The 18,960-nt window shown below is 30.0% G+C and overlaps 1 protein-coding gene across 17 annotated transcripts in view; it reads left to right on the top strand.

The window, feature by feature from the left end:
* The window catches only part of LOC119638007 (potassium voltage-gated channel protein Shaker), a 319,681-nt gene that overhangs the window by 259,891 nt on the left and 40,830 nt on the right, over positions 1–18,960 (top strand). For 15 of the 17 annotated variants that reach the window (XM_038034552.1, XM_038034608.1, XM_038034635.1 and 12 more), the window contains 7 exons: positions 9,960–10,083; positions 10,174–10,342; positions 10,636–10,732; positions 12,159–12,354; positions 14,564–14,685; positions 14,822–14,975; positions 15,607–15,778. In XM_038034552.1, coding sequence (XP_037890480.1) covers positions 9,960–10,083; positions 10,174–10,342; positions 10,636–10,732; positions 12,159–12,354; positions 14,564–14,685; positions 14,822–14,975; positions 15,607–15,778 — 1,034 coding nt within the window. The remainder of the gene's footprint in view (positions 1–9,959; positions 10,084–10,173; positions 10,343–10,635; positions 10,733–12,158; positions 12,355–14,563; positions 14,686–14,821; positions 14,976–15,606; positions 15,779–18,960) is intronic. The other 2 variants (XM_038034572.1, XM_038034562.1) reach the window with 1 other exon arrangement.

Below are 18,960 nucleotides of genomic sequence, written 5' to 3'. Positions count from 1 at the left end.
AATTGACAGAAAATGACACTAGCACATCACCCATAATAATACTAAAGATGTCTTTTAAATGTACATCAAAAAAGCATTTATAACCTTGAGATTAACAGACGATAGATTAGGTCAAGTATCTATCATTTAAAATAGATCGGTTTGTAAAATCGTAATTAATTCAAGCTCTTTCGTAGCATAGATTATTGCATTATACATTGCCCAGATTTTTAATATCAATGCAGTAAAGATTTTCAATATCATCTAAGAGTGCAATATTAGTTGAAAAATATATAAAAGTGATATATAAATTCGCATTCGGTTTTTCGATCGGTGTTTCGAGAATTGCTTCAAAGTTTAATAGGAGACTGAACGCCTAGCCTTTTCCAGATATCAATTTATAAAAGACTTCATGAAAGCGAGTTTGTCCTCCTAACACAATTAACTTTACTGTATCGAAATACTATTAGCAAATTTGAGCAAAAATCAAAGCCGATCATTACTGATCCTGATGAAATTCATTCGATTGCAAAATAGAGCAATTGTAGCAAACAAAAGTTGCTCAATATTTTAAAATTTTGCAGAAAAAAAGGGACTTTTTTTTTTTTGCATAATTTTTTCAAAACCGCACCTATCGATGCCTACTTCATGATCCATCGATTCCTGTATTTATTTATTTAAAATTTCGATATTAATTCATCGGAGCTCTATTACTGCTATTGTTTAAAAAAAACTAAAAGTTTCCTTTCATCTCTAATTTCTTACTTGAGGAATAAATAAGAAACAAGTTGAAGAATAGAATGTTACCATCATTGGCTTAGCGCTTGCTTTTGAATGATATTATATGCCTTTAAAATATCATTGAACATTGACTTGAAAAATATGCGTCTTACTTAAATTTAAAAAACAAATACGATATTTCCTAATACAGTTAAGCTAGTTAGATTAAAGTTAAATGAAATTAAAGCATTTTCATATTTTCATTTTGTACTTATCTGTATGTGTTATAATATAGATACAAGTTACATCTTGTTTACGCTTACCGAAACAAATTAAGTTCATGTCTAAGCTATTATTTAAATAATATTTATAAAAAATTTAACACTTTTCCTTTGCAAAAATGCTAAAAATTCAATTTAGCAAAGTACACTTGATAGCAAACGAATATATGCACATACATTCACTCACACACACACACACACACATCTATCACAATAGATAGATAGATAGACACTCACAACAGCAAACCCAGAAACTGACAATTCTGCAGGGTATATATATATATATATATATATATATATATAATGTTATATTGCTTGCCAAGCCGGCATATAATATAAATGATTTTATGAAGTTTTGTTGTCAACTAAATCAAATTGATAGAGAAGACTTTTTCCGTTCAAGGCTTATACATACACGATATATTCTTAGAGCAGAAAGAGATAAGAACTTTAAGACGAATCTTGAGCACCCATCATCTAAATCAAGCAATTTTCTCCTTTCATTTCTGCGGGTTTCGTTTGTTAATCAATTAGAAAATCTTTTGATTCGTATTAATATGCAGCTCGGTCGAGTATTTATTCGAATTTCTCATTCGACCATTGTAAATATCTCCCTTCTGCTTCTTTTAAGATCACAATTGAGAGTATATATGTTTTCATTGAGAATAATATAAGAATAAAAACACATATGCAGCTACTTTTCTTTCATTACTCTCTACCCTTTTCTTTAATAGTTCTATCCTATGTGATTTTTTTCCTCCAAAGGTTTTTGCGGTTTTGAAACTAACTTAAAATCATTTAAACAATGTTAGGTCAAATCTAAATGTATGAATATACAAGTTTTTGATAAATAAATATGTTTAAAATATGCGCGAACACTTTTTCTATTGAAAACAATTTAATCACATGCGCCTATAACGCTTGTTTCGTTTTCAGATTAAACGATTGGAAGACGTGAAGAACTATATATTTAAATGAGAAGTCAATAAAACTGGTCATACATAAACAATTAATTGACGATTCCAAGAACAAATAATGCCAAAAATAGATTACAATATATAACGGACAAGTTTTCTCACTTCTCGACTAGTTAGTTATTCGGGGAATCCGATATATTATGCGAGAATATCTCATGACGTACGATATCGTTCCCAATCGAGGAAACGGCGTTTTTCACCATCGATAAAGATTCTGCTGGTTTTGATTGTCATCTCCTTTGCGCTTTCTGTCTAAAATTTCTCTTATTTAGTATAAGTTAGAAATTTTTACTTCACCACCTACCAATCACTTCAACATTCACTTGAATTTGCTACGTTTAACTAAAAATCCACAGATAGTAATATTTAATGTATCAAATTAAAAGCTTATTTGCCTTCCAAAATGTTTATCGCTTGTTTGGTTTAGAATCTTACTTAGAATCTTGACGGTCGCATAGCTACATTTTCCCATTTAACTAGACAATAAGGTAGTCTTTATACGAATGGTCGTCCAAGATCGAAAATGTTTGTGTTTCCTAAGCGAAAGAAACCTAAGCGGCCCTTGACTTTAAGTGGCATTAATACTTTCGAACGATATGTTCGCGGAGTTCTTCGCAAAGAAAATCGCTCCAAGAAGAATTCACGCGTTATTTTGCTAAATGCGAACTACAAATATTAAGTATCGAATAGCGATAATTTCTACCCTAAGCATATGAACAACGAACAAAAATATTTCCTTAATAATGTTACGAGCAAAGGAATATTAAAATAAAAAATAAAAAATAAAAAACAAGAAAAAGAAATCAATCAGAGAATCTTTGAAAATTTTGATATACATATATATAACAAATAAATCATATATTACTGGGAGAGAAAATTTTATTTTAAGGAAACCATATAATAATGTGTATAATATATGTACACACTTGCCATTCCGTAATAGACATAGATACAAAATTATATGTTCGTTATTTGTATATAAGATTATATAGAAAATTTGCTTTAGAAGCGGTTGACAAATCAATGTAAAAAAAAAAAAAAACGATAACGATAACGAAAACAAAAACAAAAAGAAAAAACTTTTCAATGAAATTTATCTTGCATGTTTTTGTTATGGCAGTGTACATGTATGTACAAAAAACCAACATATATCGAATACACATATAATTATATACCTAACCACGTATACATCTTGTTTCGTTTGTCTATATAAATATTCTTTGTTTTCCCAACGAATGACGTCAGCATTTAACGTAGACGAAGGAACAAAAATGAAAAGGAAAAAATAAATAGAAAAAATGATATTTTATATGGGGAACCAGGAGGAAATCTCTCAGATTGTATACGCTTTTGATTATATATTTTTTTGGTAATGTATACAAGTATATGCATAAAAATAAATATGCATGTATTTGCATCAACATCGACATCAATGATAACACACAACGAGCTCACGCCATAAAATGCTAATGCTATTGATCAATGAAAAGTTCATTGCTTCACTTTTACAAACGTATTTGTAGATACATATCTATTTATATACGCGTATGTGAAAATTCATTCAACTATTCACTTAAAACTACGCACACCACTCACTATTATGCTTCCAGAGAGAATAAGAGTATACGGTATAGACAATAACATTGAATTTTAAAATTCAGATTTAGAACAACCTGTATGACTTGATTTCATTTTGCCGCTATATCCGATACACAAAACTGACTTAACTTTCTCGCTATTTCGCTCCTACTCTTTCTCTGTCTTTCTCCTTCTCTTTATGTTTTGCTCACTCTCTCTCTCTCTCCCTCTCCGTCTTCCTTCCTTCATATGAACACCTATGCATATGAATAGCTTTCTCAATTATCAATTATCCTCTCAATTTAAACTGAAGTCCTACAATTTTCTGATTCTCTTTTTTTTTTAAATGATATCGCTTTTCCTTCTTTATTTTTCCTTCATTTCTCGTTTAATGTTCTAGCATTATATACTAATATATAAATAGGTATATACATATATATATATCGAAGTACATATATATAAAAAAATGTAGGCACACTGTGTATATAGGTCAGCGGCTTTATATATTCAACTCTCACATAAAATGCTATTTACTCTCTCCTGCTTTATGTATACTTCATAGTTTATGTCCCTGATAGATTTACTTTCGTGTTATGACGTCACTGCCTCTATGCCGCTATATATATATATATATATATGTGTGTGTGTGTGTTTGTGTGTATGGCTTTTTTTTATTTTTATTTTCTCTTTTCACATCTTTCACATATTATTCTTCAGATAATTTTATAAAAATGATTATCGAGCTGGAACGGTATGACCTATATAGGCAAAATTATATAATGCATATATATGTATATATATATATATATATATATATATAATTGCACTGGGAAGCAGTTGAAATGATAACGACGTACATCTTGGCACCAAGGTTTGCGTTTGAAAGTTGAGGTCATGTTATTCATTTTAATTCATTTAAAATGACATTGTTTTGTTGAACTTTTACATAATTAAATTAAAATATATTGAAAATAAAATCTTAGAATATGAATTAAGCAAGACTCTTGCAAATATATTATATATACCTGCGTTAGGGTCAGTGTCATAACTTAACGAATTGTATAACGACAATAATATGATTAATGAATGATACGAGAAATGATGTAAAAAAAAGTACGAAATATGCATTCATTCGCCTTGAGGCAAATCTTCAATCCATATTCATCACTATCAACGTGAAACTTTTAGCAAAACTTAAAACATTTTGACAATTGGACACCATCGTCTATTCGTTTCTTTTCACGTTGAAAAGTTAATGATTTCCTTAACGAATTGCAATACCTTCATAATGTATTTAAATTAGTGACTTTAACTGAAGAATGGTTTTTTTTACAACTAGAATTACCGGCGTTTCGTGAATGAATTAGTGGGTCCATCTTGATGATTGTCGCAACTAAAATGCAAGCGGTTCTCGGAAATATATGGATAAAGCAGTTTTCTTATTCACTATGAACGTACATGCGCACCGACCGCTCTTTCAGCTTCCAATTTTGATTTTCGCGCCTGTGACTATTCCCCGAAAGCGTGGATCAATTTGACACACTCTTCTAGAAATATGTATATGCGATAGGTATATGCGATCGGTATCTCGACAACTAGACCAGGAAGAAAAAAAGCCTTTGTGTGTATGAAAAATATTTCACAACGAAAAGTTTTCAAACTCTGGATGCTTTACACTTATTTTTTTTTAAAGCTTGAAACTCGAAAGGGGTCAAACTTACCCACTTGGGTAGTTCTAGTGTTAGTGTCATCAATGCTTGGTCTTGGCACTTGTCTTTATTGCTATCGATGAATAAATTTTTCTATTTACTTGTGTGCCTATCAAATTCTAGCTCTACGAGACCCTACGCGGCATACCGTATGAAAAATCGGCTTTCGAAGCCAGAGACCAACAGCCATAACATAATAACATATATATAGTAAAACTTTTTCTAAATCTCTTAGTTTCTGTGGGTATTTTACTTGATTTTACAGTGCAATTCAACATTTAAACAGTCAACCACCACACCTCGTGTTAGCTTTACGCGTAAATTATCCTTCATTGGATGCATTGCAAAATAGCAAAACAACTGTTTAAGCAGCACACAACAATAAACGGCATTCTCTTTTATTCCATTTGCAATGTCCTTAGAAAGAGTTCCGTGGTAATGCGAATAGGAGGCAAAAAAAAGGCAAATTCCTAACACTTTTTTTTACGGCTATTCTACGATTGTTCCACGATGTTGCCACGATGTCTAAGTTGTAGACAATGCGCTTGCATATGAATATGCATAACCCCGACGCGCTCACTCTAATATGACTTATAACTATTTTTGTATTTAAATCTTCCATATAATCTCAGATTACGGCCACTCAGCATGTTCGTCATAAATTTTCGATCTCATCAAAGAAAATACCGAAACAGCCCAGCTACTACCTGTTAAGGCGAAAGTAAACGATAGCAACTAGCATGACCTTCATAGTAGTGTGACTATTGAGAAAAGAGGGCGTTTTTAAAAGAGGCCCTCTTTTGTAAATATACGATTCGAGTTCTCTGTAGAAGATCCCGCTGTCGCGAAGCTCAAACTATTTTAAAGTCATCAGCAACATTGACAATAAATTACACCCCAATAAAACGAATTTGATTACAAAATCTTTACCGGGACTAACGAAAATTAAAACAATTGCGCCGCCCCGCCTATAATCTTCAATAAGAACGCCGCTTGCAACACAATCAAAAAAAAGGAATCGTTTTATTGAACGTATGCAATGCGGTGAGGAAAGCCCTTGAAAAAAATCCTTTATCACAACTCTTAACTCAGAAGAATTCAGTGATCCTGTTCCGCTAAAAAAGCGAAAGGACTATGACTATTAAGACTTGTAGAAAATTGTAGACAAGTGCCTCTTAGAGATTATAAATTATTGGGAAGAGTCTGTTGAAAATTCTTTTTTTTATTTTTGGCTTATATTCACTTTAACTGGTGTATTATGAGCATTTGTAAACTTAAGCTATTGCATGTATGTCATGTTGCAACTATTTATCTCATTTTTGAAAATATGAAAAATTTAAACCATTAACCGGCAGATAAGCAGCTGGCTAAAGATACGAATTAATGCACTGCGGCTAAGTCTAATAGAAATTAAAAAATATGTATATACACTTAAGGAGCGCTCTTAGGTGCACTTGTCAGGACATTATAAACGCATGTGACACTTTCTTAAAAGGCGAAAATGAAACTATTTGATCAATAGAATAAAGCGACAATATCTTGCGGAATCGCAAGTGTACATATGTCAACTGATGCAGCTTTCAATGCTACTATGCAACTATCAATGGATAGACATTGTACCGCTACCAAGTGAGAGCGTCACTATTCCCTCAGTAATTGTTGAGAAGCCCTTAAAAAATTGTAAACTAAAGCAACCATAAAAATCGAAAGAAAAGATAACTTACGATAGTTGCATATGTAATGACGTCATTTAAAATTTTTCAGCAAATATAGTTTCTGTTGGCACCCAACTCTTCTTTCTAATGAATAGAAATTTTGTTTGAGAGAAAATGCATTCAAAACACACGTCCCGAAGACCGAATCACCTGTTGTGATTTTCAGAATAAAAAAAAAAAGCATCATTAATAGTAATGAACTTGCTAAACGTATAAGATAAAAATGCAAAATTTATGCCATAATATGTGATAATATCGTTTACGGCTCGATATGGATGCCAAAAAAAAAAAAAATATATATATATATATATATATATATATATATAAATATTTTTTCCTTTATTTGTAATGTAGTAACACTTGTGTAACATGGGCATATAATATAACTCAAGCGGATAAATAAATGGAAATCAATTTAAAGAATAACGAACGTTTTGTGCATTTGCAATAACAATAATTATCTTTCTATCTATTTTTCTCACTCTCTGTCTGTCTCTCCATCTGATTTGAATGTAATAGCATGGTAAATTGATTTGGCTGGCAATCGTCTTACCGTTTAAAGATCCAGCACGATGGCCAAGAAATGAGAGGCAAAAGCAAATAAGAAAATTATATTCGGGCGTGACCGAATCTTTTATTCCCATCACAGTTCTTCTAAAAAAGATTAAAAAAAAAAAAAATAAATAAAAGGACAAAATTTTCATCTTCTATAATGTGGAATGGGCGTGGCTGATTTTTTTTTTTTTTTTTTGTTTGCAAATTTTTAAGCGATATCTTCCTTTTCGCTAACGCGAGATTATTGAACAATTGGGCTGTAGATTATTTATACTTTATGGGGTTTTTGAAGACTACTTCTCTTTTAAAGGTTTTGAAAAAAAGTGAAATTATAATGCAACATAAATTTAATAGGTGTCGGCGATTCTTTCCATTTCTATATTGACAATAGTTATATACGTTCAAATTGTTGTAGATTTGTGTGCTGCAATTTAGAAGTAATGTACAAGAAGCCAATTTTTTATTCCAGCAGAGGTGTCGGCAGTCTACGTGTTATACTGTAAGCGTGTCCTTCAACCATTTTAGCCCATTTTCATTACCAACTTGCGTGCAAGAATTTGCAATCTTTACTTCAATTTTGGGGCCAGGAAAATGTTTACAACTGAAAGACAGACAGACAGACAGACAGACAGACAGACAGGTGGATAGATACATATGTTTAAATGGATTCCAAAATTGATGTTGTGTATATATGTTTTGTAAGAACTATGAACTTGCCTTCTGGGCTTTGCAAACGTTTTGACAAAATGAACCCATCACCGAAAGTTGAGAGGTGTAATAAATGAAAATATCTTCAACGGCATCATTTGGCAGTCAGTTTATGTAAAATGCCAAATTTTGAGTTGTTAAATAAACCAAAATTTATTTAATAGATTTTATTAATTGTTAAATAAATGCTGTAAATATTCGTTCATCAATGTTTGAAAATATGATTAATAACATCTTCTGCTCTACTATTTGAAAGTGTGGTACATTATTCCATTTTTCAAATAAACTATGATGATTACCTATAGGAAATAATTATGCAAATTTAATAAAACAAAGTATAATATAAAAACGTATAAACTAATATGCAAGTAGCTAATTCAATACATTATGTGCAATATAAATGAGATCGCAAAAAAAAAAAAATAAAAAATAAAACGCATTAATAGCATTACAATATAAATTTTTAGTATTGCTATAACGACTTCCGTCTAATGTAGTTGGAGTGAATTACTTTGATTTGGAGTTTTATCTTGAGTTGTAATTCAAGATCGTTTTAAGCAAAGTAGCCATCAGTTATATCCATCTCTAATATGAAATGGTTGTAGGAATCATTTCTATGTACAAAAAAAAAAAGAGTTGAAAACGGTGATACTATCACTGATCCTAATGTTTTTTTTAAAAATAGGACACATCACTGAATAGGCCTCTGAGCAAAAGCAAAACTTTTAATAGATCCACAAGATTACTGGATAATAACAATTTTCGAACGCGATATGTTATAAAATTTGACAATTAATTTGCAGCATGTAATTGTTTCAGTGTCAGATTGGACACTTACTGGGTGATGTGATAAATTATATTTTCAAAAGGAAGAACGCCTTTTCCCACTACCCATCCAAGTAATCATATATACATATATCCACTTTTTGCATATGCTGCGTATAACGGCCGAAAATTCAATTGCTTTCATCATCGGTTTTTTTTATTATTACTGCTCGATTCCCAATTTCTTAAGCTGTTGAGACTATACCACTTATCCCTTGACTATTGGAATTTTCAAACTAAATCAACTATGAACTGCTTTCTCTTTGTTCAACGTACCTTATTCATAAAAAGTATAAACGTATTCGCCGATCCGTGCTTCTGCCAAAATAGAAAAAAAAAAAAAATGATATATGTAATGTGAGTAGAAATATTTATGATATTTTTGTACGAAAAAGTTAATCGTTGTTGAAACGACAAACAAAGCTTAGTTACTTTAAGGATAATTCAACGAAATAATCGCTTAACCTTTAAGAAATTTCTTCCATTCTCTTCCAAAAAAAAATTAATTATGAGAAAAATTTTCTAACTGGCCGCACAATACTTTGCCTATAAGTAAGTAAAGAAAAACTCAACACTTTTATATATCGTCTAGTCTAACAAATGCACTATCAAACGATATGCATGTGATGACCCGACGTACATACTTGCGTTCTTTTAAAAAAAATGCTTAGAGTGCAAAATTTGCTTATGATTATTCGCCTTTAATTCGAAAATCAGCTAATACTGCTCATGATGGATACAAAACAAAATTCAATCCAACTCGAATAGAACTAGTGGCTTGATGTGGCAAGTATCCAAAATCCACACATAATTACGCCACTTTTTTTTTCTTTTTTTTGCTTATTACTAATTAATTGCTTCTTTAAATATCAAATAATTATCTTATTATAATTTTTAATTTTTATTACTTAGGTCTTTACCCAAATTGAGCAGTCAAGACGAAGAAGGGGGGGCTGGTCATGGCTATGGTGGAGGGCCACAACATTTTGAACCCATTCCTCACGATCATGATTTTTGTGAAAGAGTTGTAATAAATGTAAGCAATGACCATTTCTTTTCTTTTATTTTTATTTTTATTTTTTTTTTATGTTAATAGTAGTGATAACAATAATTTTTCGTTTTGCAGGTAAGCGGGTTAAGGTTTGAAACACAATTAAGAACGTTAAATCAATTCCCCGATACGTTACTGGGGGATCCAGCTCGGCGATTACGGTACTTTGACCCGCTAAGAAACGAATATTTTTTTGACCGTAGTCGACCGAGCTTCGATGCCATTTTATATTATTATCAAAGCGGTAAGTTGTACCATTAGAGTGGTAAAAAATGAAAACAAAAAAAAAAAAAAAAAAAAAAACCTCTTATTTACGTATTAAATAATGCTCAAGTTTAAAAATAAAGTTAAAACACTTTAAAAAATATGCTTTTAAATCTTTCGTCTTTTTTCTTCCCTTTTTTTTCATGAATAATTATTTTTAAATTTTCTTTGTATATATATCACACATGTATATATATATGTATATATATATATATATATATCTTATTTTTATTTTGTTTTTGTAAATATTTTATTGAAATTCCTTTGCTTTAGGTGGCCGACTACGGAGACCGGTCAATGTCCCTTTAGACGTATTTAGTGAAGAAATAAAATTTTATGAATTAGGTGATCAAGCAATTAATAAATTCAGGTAAGACTTATATTTGCCTTTTAAAGGTTAAAAAGATTTTTTTTTAAATCAAAAAGAAAACAAAAAAAAAAACAAAATAAAAGCAAACCAAAACAAATAAAAATTACTCGCAAAAAGGAGAAACGAAAAAAGAAAAATCACTAAATTTGACTGTAATTATTCGCATCAATGTTAAAACCAACGTTACTGCGATATTTAGGAAACCGGCAATTGCAAACAATTTATAAAAATTAATTCAATAAACTGAATAGACTCCCAAGAGGAAGCGAATTAAAACTTTGTTGGGTTAATTTTTAACAACACATTTATTATTAATGAAATTTATAGGCACATACATATATATATATGTATATATATGTATATATATGTATATATTGTTTTTGCAATTGCTGTTGGTGCGAACGTTAATTTCTAACATTAAACATAAAACATTAATTGGCTTTTTTTTACAATGTGGCTGTTAGTATAACATAACAACGAGATGACACATTAATTCACTTGACCACCAGCTTAAAATTTTGTTTATACGGCATAGGGGGGCTAATATGGCCGGCCCGTGGTTACTGTTACTCTCTCTCTCTCTCTCTCTCTCTCTCTCTCTCTCTCTCTCTCTCTCTATCCATCTATCTATCTCTCTCTCTCTCTCTCTCTCTCTCTCTCTCCCTCTATCTATCTATCTATCTATCTATCTATCTATCTATCTCTCTCTCTCTCTCTCTCTCTATCTATCTATCTATCTATCTATCTATCTATCTCTCTTTCTGTCTGTCTGTCTCCCTCTCTGTCTATCTATTTATCCTTATGTCTTCGTCTCTCTCTCTCTCTCTCTGTCTCTCTCTCTCTTTCTCTTTCTCTTTCTCTCTTTCTCTGTCTATCTATCTGTCTACCTATCTATCCATCTATCTATCCATCTATCTATCTACATGTCTAACTCTCTACATATCTCTCCCACCTCACATCTCTCTCTGTCGATTGCTCTCTCTCTCTCTCTCTCTCTCTCTCTCTCTCTCTTTATCTATCTGTCTATCTCTCCCCCCTCTCTTTTCTCTATAATAATAACATACAATCATATAATCATTAGCTAGTGTGTTAACAATGTCCCTCAGCCTTTGATTCTGCAATGCCTCAACTGCTAGAGAGATACATGGACAACTAAACCGATTTAAATAGGAAATGGTGGAGTCATTTCATATCAAGAGAGCCGAGATCACACTCATATATCTACAAAACACTTTATAAAAACTATATCAAATATTTTTGGTATTTATTTTATTATGAATTAAAAAAAAAAAAAAGGATAAATAAATACGAAATTTTAGATTTAAAATTAATTGATAAAAAAATTTTTTTTTTTTAATGTTTATTATATGAATTTACTTACGAAAAACCATTTTTATGTGTATTTTAATTACTTTAATTTCTGTAGAGAGGATGAAGGCTTTATTAAGGAGGAGGAAAGACCTTTACCGGAAAATGAAAATCAAAGAAAGGTCTGGCTACTGTTCGAGTATCCAGAAAGTTCACAAGCCGCCAGAGTTGTAGCCATAATTAGTGTATTTGTTATATTGCTATCAATTGTTATATTTTGTCTAGAAACATTACCCGAATTTAAGCATTATAAGGTAAGCATAATTAACTTCAAATTTCCTTTCTTCTCTTCTTCACCCCACCCTTCATCCATAACATATTCGAATGACGAACATTTTAATATGAAATAAAAAAAAAACAAATAAATAAAAAGATCGAACGCCTTGCAAAATGAAGAGCAACGTTTGTCGCTCAGTTTGTAAGAAAATTGAAATAAATCTCGTACACAAAAAAAAAAAAAAAAAAAAATTGTAAACAATGGAGAAAATTCATTCATATTGAACCTTTTATTTCCGTCATCTTGAAATAAATAAAGTTCGATCTACTGCTGCCAATATCACAATTGAGGACAGCATCGTAAACGCGTCGGAAACACAAGCATTACTAATCCAGCATTTTGTTAGTAATCACAATACAAAATATATATAACGTAGACATTTAAAGAATAATAGAAATGAATTAGTAGAGCTTGTAACATAATGAAATGATTATCATGTGTCAATATAATACATCATACGTCATCAGTTATAGATGTCCCTATAAGATGATTCAGTAAATTGGAGACTTTATATCGATACGAATTGAAGGGCACTACTATTCTGGATGACAAATCTACTATCATAGTATATATAACACTATTCAAATTCGGTCCAGATTTACTACTCTTCGGTAGAATACACAATGACTTTTACCATTAAAAACTAATGTAAGATCGTACCAAATTTCAAATATGTCAACACATAAAGCAAGTAAAATGAGAATAATGAATAACATATGTAAATACAAAATGCGTAAGCGAGAAAATATAAGTTTATCTCGGATTTATATATACTACATCGTTAAATTAATCGGAATGTAAAGAATTCACGAGTAAATCCCATTCGTTTCGGATACCCATTCATATCAGATTCAAAAATGATAGCATATATCACAAGCATCAACTACATTATACATGTGTATAGTGCAATATTCCACGCCTTATTAATTTATACGGAACTTTCCATATTCTAAATGTTCTTTCCACGATTCCTAATGTTTAGAGCTTTTAAAATGTTCTTATCCGCCTGAGTGACCGAATAGTAGGTAAAAAATCTCGGCTAAGAGATCTGAGGGTGGTGGACTCAAATCTCAAGTGCGGTAGAGTTTTCAATGAAGCCGACATCTTTAGATTTAAGCGATATTTTCTTAACATTTTAAAGCAATTTTTATTAATTATTTCATTAACTTGTCCATTGCAGCCCATATAAGCTATAAGCGTAAAAGACAACCAAATCTCCTTTTTTTAGTTTAGAATAGAAAATTTCGCACAAATGTAATCAAAATCTACGCTCAAGAATGCCATTACTGCTATCATAACGGTAGCATTCAGTTTTCTATCATGTATAGGAAGAGAATACTATCTAAAGTATCAAATCTGCAGGCAACTCTCTGCTGCACACCTCGGATTGAATTCTAAAACCGAGGGTTTAATGCCCTATAATGACATTATAATTGTAATTTCAATTGAAAGGTAAGGCGACGAATTAGATCAATCTTCACTTTGAACTACGATAATATCTAGTTACTGTATGGTAAGGCGCACAGAAAGCTTAGAATAAATATTAGATACCAGCTGCACCGTAATGCAATCTGCTGGGCACCCAAACAGAATGCGTATTATGTTTATTCTTAACTGAAGCCAAGCGTAATCATTTTGAAACTAAAATTTAACATTTTTTGTTAGAAAGGAATTCTTTACATTTAATAATTGCTAGCTATCGCGGGCTACCTCATTGAAGCGACGCTTGATATTATCATAAAAATTGACCGATAATTCATCTTATCGATAAAAAGTCTGCTTAAAAAGTGATAGAAGATAGGAAATGATAAGAAATGAAAGTTCCCTTGGGCCTTGAACTCATTATCAGGCACGAGATCGTCTGACTCTTGGATATGAGCATAAAACTTGACCTTGCCTTTTTATATAACTGGTTTCCTTCGTACCATGAAGTATAGGTCCATCGAAGGAAACTTGATAAAAGCAAATCCGATATACGTATTCGGATGTCATTGGAAAATCTAGGAGAATTGGGAGTTTATAACTTATGAACTTAGGTTAAGGTTGAAAAGGTATAGAATTTTTACATACCTTTTCATATACTTTTCATCTTTCACTTATCCTAACCTCTGCCTATGTAGAATTGTAAAATTAATTAAAATTTCCATTTCTTGCATTAAATTTTTTGCAATTAACATTTATTTTAGGTGTTCAACACAACTACAAACGGCACAAAAATCGAGGAAGATGAGGTGCCTGACATAACAGATCCCTTCTTCCTTATAGAAACGTTATGTATTATTTGGTTTACATTTGAACTCACTGTCAGGTAATACACATTTCCATATAAGAAGTATGATATATATATATATATATATATATATATATATACTATACTGTTATAATTATTTAGTCGGATCACATGTACTAACTAACCATTTGAAAAATCATATATAAATTCATAGGTTCCTCGCTTGTCCGAACAAATTACATTTCTGCAGGGATGTCATGAATGTTATCGACATAATCGCCATCATTCCGTATTTCATTACATTGGGTACCGTTGTAGCCGAAGAGGAGGATACGTTAAATCTTCCGAAAGCGCCAGTTAGTCCACAGGTACGTTCATCCGTTGTCAATATATACATATGCATATACATATATATTACACATATATGTATATGTGCGCGTTTGACAAATACGATACTTGTGTATAAATGTTGAATTAAATAGAAAAAAAAAAAAAATTAAAAGAAGAAAAGAGACAAAACAAAAAAAAAAAAAGAAAAAAGAAAAACTTGTATTAAAATAATATATAGTTTAAAAAACATATTTATTCACAAACTAATACTTATCAAAAATTACTATTACTATTATTATTATTAATTATTATTATTATTATTATTACTTGAAATGCTCGTAAATAATTTCCTTTAGTTTTTTTTATATAAAAAAATTTCGTTTCCGTTTTTGTTAAAATTTAGTTTGGTAAAACTCTAAACTCTGTTTATTTCATTTCAATTTCTATTAAATTTTATGTATTATATTTGAACGTAAATATATATATATATATTAAAAATAAGAAGAATCTTTTTCATTTATTTATTGTTCTTATTATTATTATTATTATTATTATTATTATTATTATTACAATTATTATAATTATTATTATTATTATTTCGTTTTCTCTACATTTTTTTGTGATTATATAATTGTTGTAAAATACGTTATATTGAATTGTAATTTTTAGGACAAGTCATCGAATCAGGCTATGTCCTTGGCAATATTACGAGTGATACGATTAGTTCGAGTATTTCGAATATTTAAGTTATCTAGGCATTCGAAGGGTTTACAAATTTTAGGACGAACTCTGAAAGCCTCAATGCGGGAATTAGGTTTACTTATATTTTTCTTATTTATAGGTAAGTTTCACACCAACAATCAAGACAACAACAACAACAACAACAACAATAATAATAATAATAACAATATTAATAACAACAAACAACAACCACAAAAGCTACAAAAAAAAAAAAAAAAACAAAATTTTTTTCTTACATGCTTAAAACATGCAAAAAAAAACAGAGAAAGTAAAAAACGAAAAAAATCCTACTATATATTTTTGCTACACACTTTTCCATAAATTAACAAGAAAAACAAAAAAAAAAAAAAAAGAAAAGAAAAACAGCTACAAAAAACATAAAACTTGCTAAGCAACCTCAGGTTGTAGCTTTTGCTAAATAGGTTTAAAGCTTTATCAAAAGTATTATACCGGTGCCCTTAACTCTCGCTAAAGATGAATAACTCTGCACTTGATTAATATTCTTTATAAATGTATTATTTTTTTTTTTTTTTTTTTTTTTTTTTACTTTGTTTATAAAACACACTCCCACCTCCCTTAGCCCTTCTATATATCCCAAGCTTTTCGTATATGTGTTTAATTAATTACTTTCTTTAAATTAACCTAACAAAAACCAAATAAGAAGAAACTAATTACAATCTGCTATTATTTGTACTGTACCTTGAAAAGAAAAACAAAACAAAAAAAAGAAAAGAAAAGAAAAAAAACACACACACATATATTATTTGAACCAAGAGATAAAAAATATAAAACAAAAAAAAAAAAAAAACAAAACAAAAAAAAAGAAGCCTTAACAATAGCGAATTAATTTCTTTTTAATTTTTCTCCTAGTTTAGTCTAAATGTATTACATGTGTGTGAAGAAAATCCAACTACTCATCATCGAGTAGTCATTTAAGTATTTACTCTTTATTTAATAATATTAGAGTAGGGTTTATGTATTAACTAAATAAATATCCATTTTTTTTTTTTTTTTTTTTTTTTAATAAGTCCATAGGTATGAAATAAATACAAAAAGAAAAAAAAAAAAAGTATAGCTTTAGGTAAAAAGACAGTAAGAAGTCAGAGAAAAGAGTGATGTTTGATGTTTGAAAAAATTTACTCGAATTTTAGTCTATTACTCGAGATATACTTTGACAGAGTGATAAAGAAAAGAAAATTTTGCATTTTATTCAAAAAGGCAAAAATAAATAACAGTCGTTTGTAATTTTAATAAAGCAATCAAATGAAATCGAATACAAATTTACGGTTGGGGAAGAAGAATTCAATCTTAAATGTTGTAAATAACTCCATAAAAAAGTATATATATATATATATACATATATATACACATATATATAAATATATATATAACTTAGACAACCCCCCCGTCCGCCCATTAATTACGCTAACTAAGAATATTTCAAAGAAAAATTTTAAATGCTCATTCCCCTGTTGGTGTCTTCGAAAGTAAACGTGAACAAAACACATTTCTGTTAGAAATTTTCATTACATTTTTCTTTCAATCCTGGACCGGGATTTGGTCATTATTTGTAGGATATAATTCATACAGCGCACAGAAATTATGAAAGCGATGAAGCCACGGTTACGTTTCGTTCACATGCCCACATGCTTTAGTGGAAAGAGGAGACACGTGTTGTTCCTGAAAGACCTATAAGTGCACAAAGATAAGCTTTTGGCTAAGAATGTCATTTTGAAGATGAAAATGCATTTTCCCTTAAATAGAAAACGCTACAGAAATATGATAACTGATTTTTTGTGGCACAACCTGAATGGATTCAACTTGGACGAAAATGTAGTCTTGCAAATGCACTTTTTTGCATTTCCTATAATAACGTGACTATTATTCGCTTATATCGCGAATCGAATGAGACATGATATGGAAAGCAATATTAAGACAAAATTAGAACGTTTATGTATAACATGATTAGGATCTCCCGGATCGCTCACCTAAATGAAATCAATTTTAATATACCATTGCCGGGATGCCTTTACTTTCAATAAAATCTATTTTACGCAATCATATCCAAAGACAGATCTTATATGCTTATATACGTAGGTTCTCTCTCATATATTCCAATCCAAAGGCGATGTCAAATATAAAAAGAAAAATTGTTGTTTTAGAATTTTCTCGATTTTCTCTAAGTTCGATATCGATGCGAGTATAAAGGATTCTGTATTTGTTTTTTTTTTTTTTGTTTTTTTTCATTGGATTTGATGACTCCTTATTAAACTTAATCGAATTGGCTATGACTATCGCTGCTAGTTGTTTTTATAAAATCAAAGCCGCACATTGCTTTTAATTTTATTGAAAATGTTTTTTTTCCAATTTGGTTTTTGGCCATGAAAATTATCTTAAGACGTTCTCTTAGATGCTCTCCCTCTCTTCATGTTTCTCTTCCACTCTCCTATCTTTATTATAATCATCGTCATCCGCAACCATGCGAGACGTAATAAACTAAAGAAAATTGAAATTGAAATCTCTATGATGTTAACAATATGCAGTAGAAATCTTTTATTAAATCTTTACCAACGTTGCAAATTTTCAATTGTTTTAAAATTTGGAAACTTGAATAAAAAATTTGAGATAGAGAGCTGAAATATATTAAGAAACTCTAACCGATTTTGACTATGGCTTGCACTTATGGAAGAAAATAAGAAATCTTTCATTTTTTTTTCAATCTTAAGTAAGGGAGGAAACGATGATATTCCTCTTTAGCGCTTAATTCTTGACTAGACTTATCATCTACGAGCTATATCTAAATCAGAAATCTTAGTAAATCTACTATATAGTCAAGCTAAAATCTTTGTTCACTTCTAGCTTTCGATTCTATTTCGCTCAATTGAATTCCACAAAGATATTATTTACAACATTTTATAATAATTAAGTTATATATATATCAAAACAAAAAAAAAAAAAAAAAAAAAGGCAAAATAATATTTTAATAATCATTTGATTAAATTTAAAATTGCAAAGATTCTGTTTCCGTAGTTGCGCTTTAACTGAATGAAACTTAGAAAGCAAATCACATAAATTTATTATCAAAAATGTTTTCAGTATTTAATGGCATTTTTGACAGATTCTTTTTTTTTTCTTTTTTTTTTTTTAATTCTGTAAATGTGTTGCGTGCTTTTTACACTTGTTAAAGTTCTCTTAAACGTTACATCATACTTATACCTACATTACAATTATATACATATATATATATATATATATATATATATATATATATATATATATATA

The sequence above is a fragment of the Glossina fuscipes genome, unplaced genomic scaffold (genome assembly GCF_014805625.2).
Source record: "Glossina fuscipes isolate IAEA_lab_2018 unplaced genomic scaffold, Yale_Gfus_2 0, whole genome shotgun sequence".
Taxonomy (NCBI): Eukaryota; Metazoa; Arthropoda; class Insecta; order Diptera; family Glossinidae; genus Glossina; species Glossina fuscipes.
This window is presented reverse-complemented; position numbering and strand designations above follow the sequence as displayed.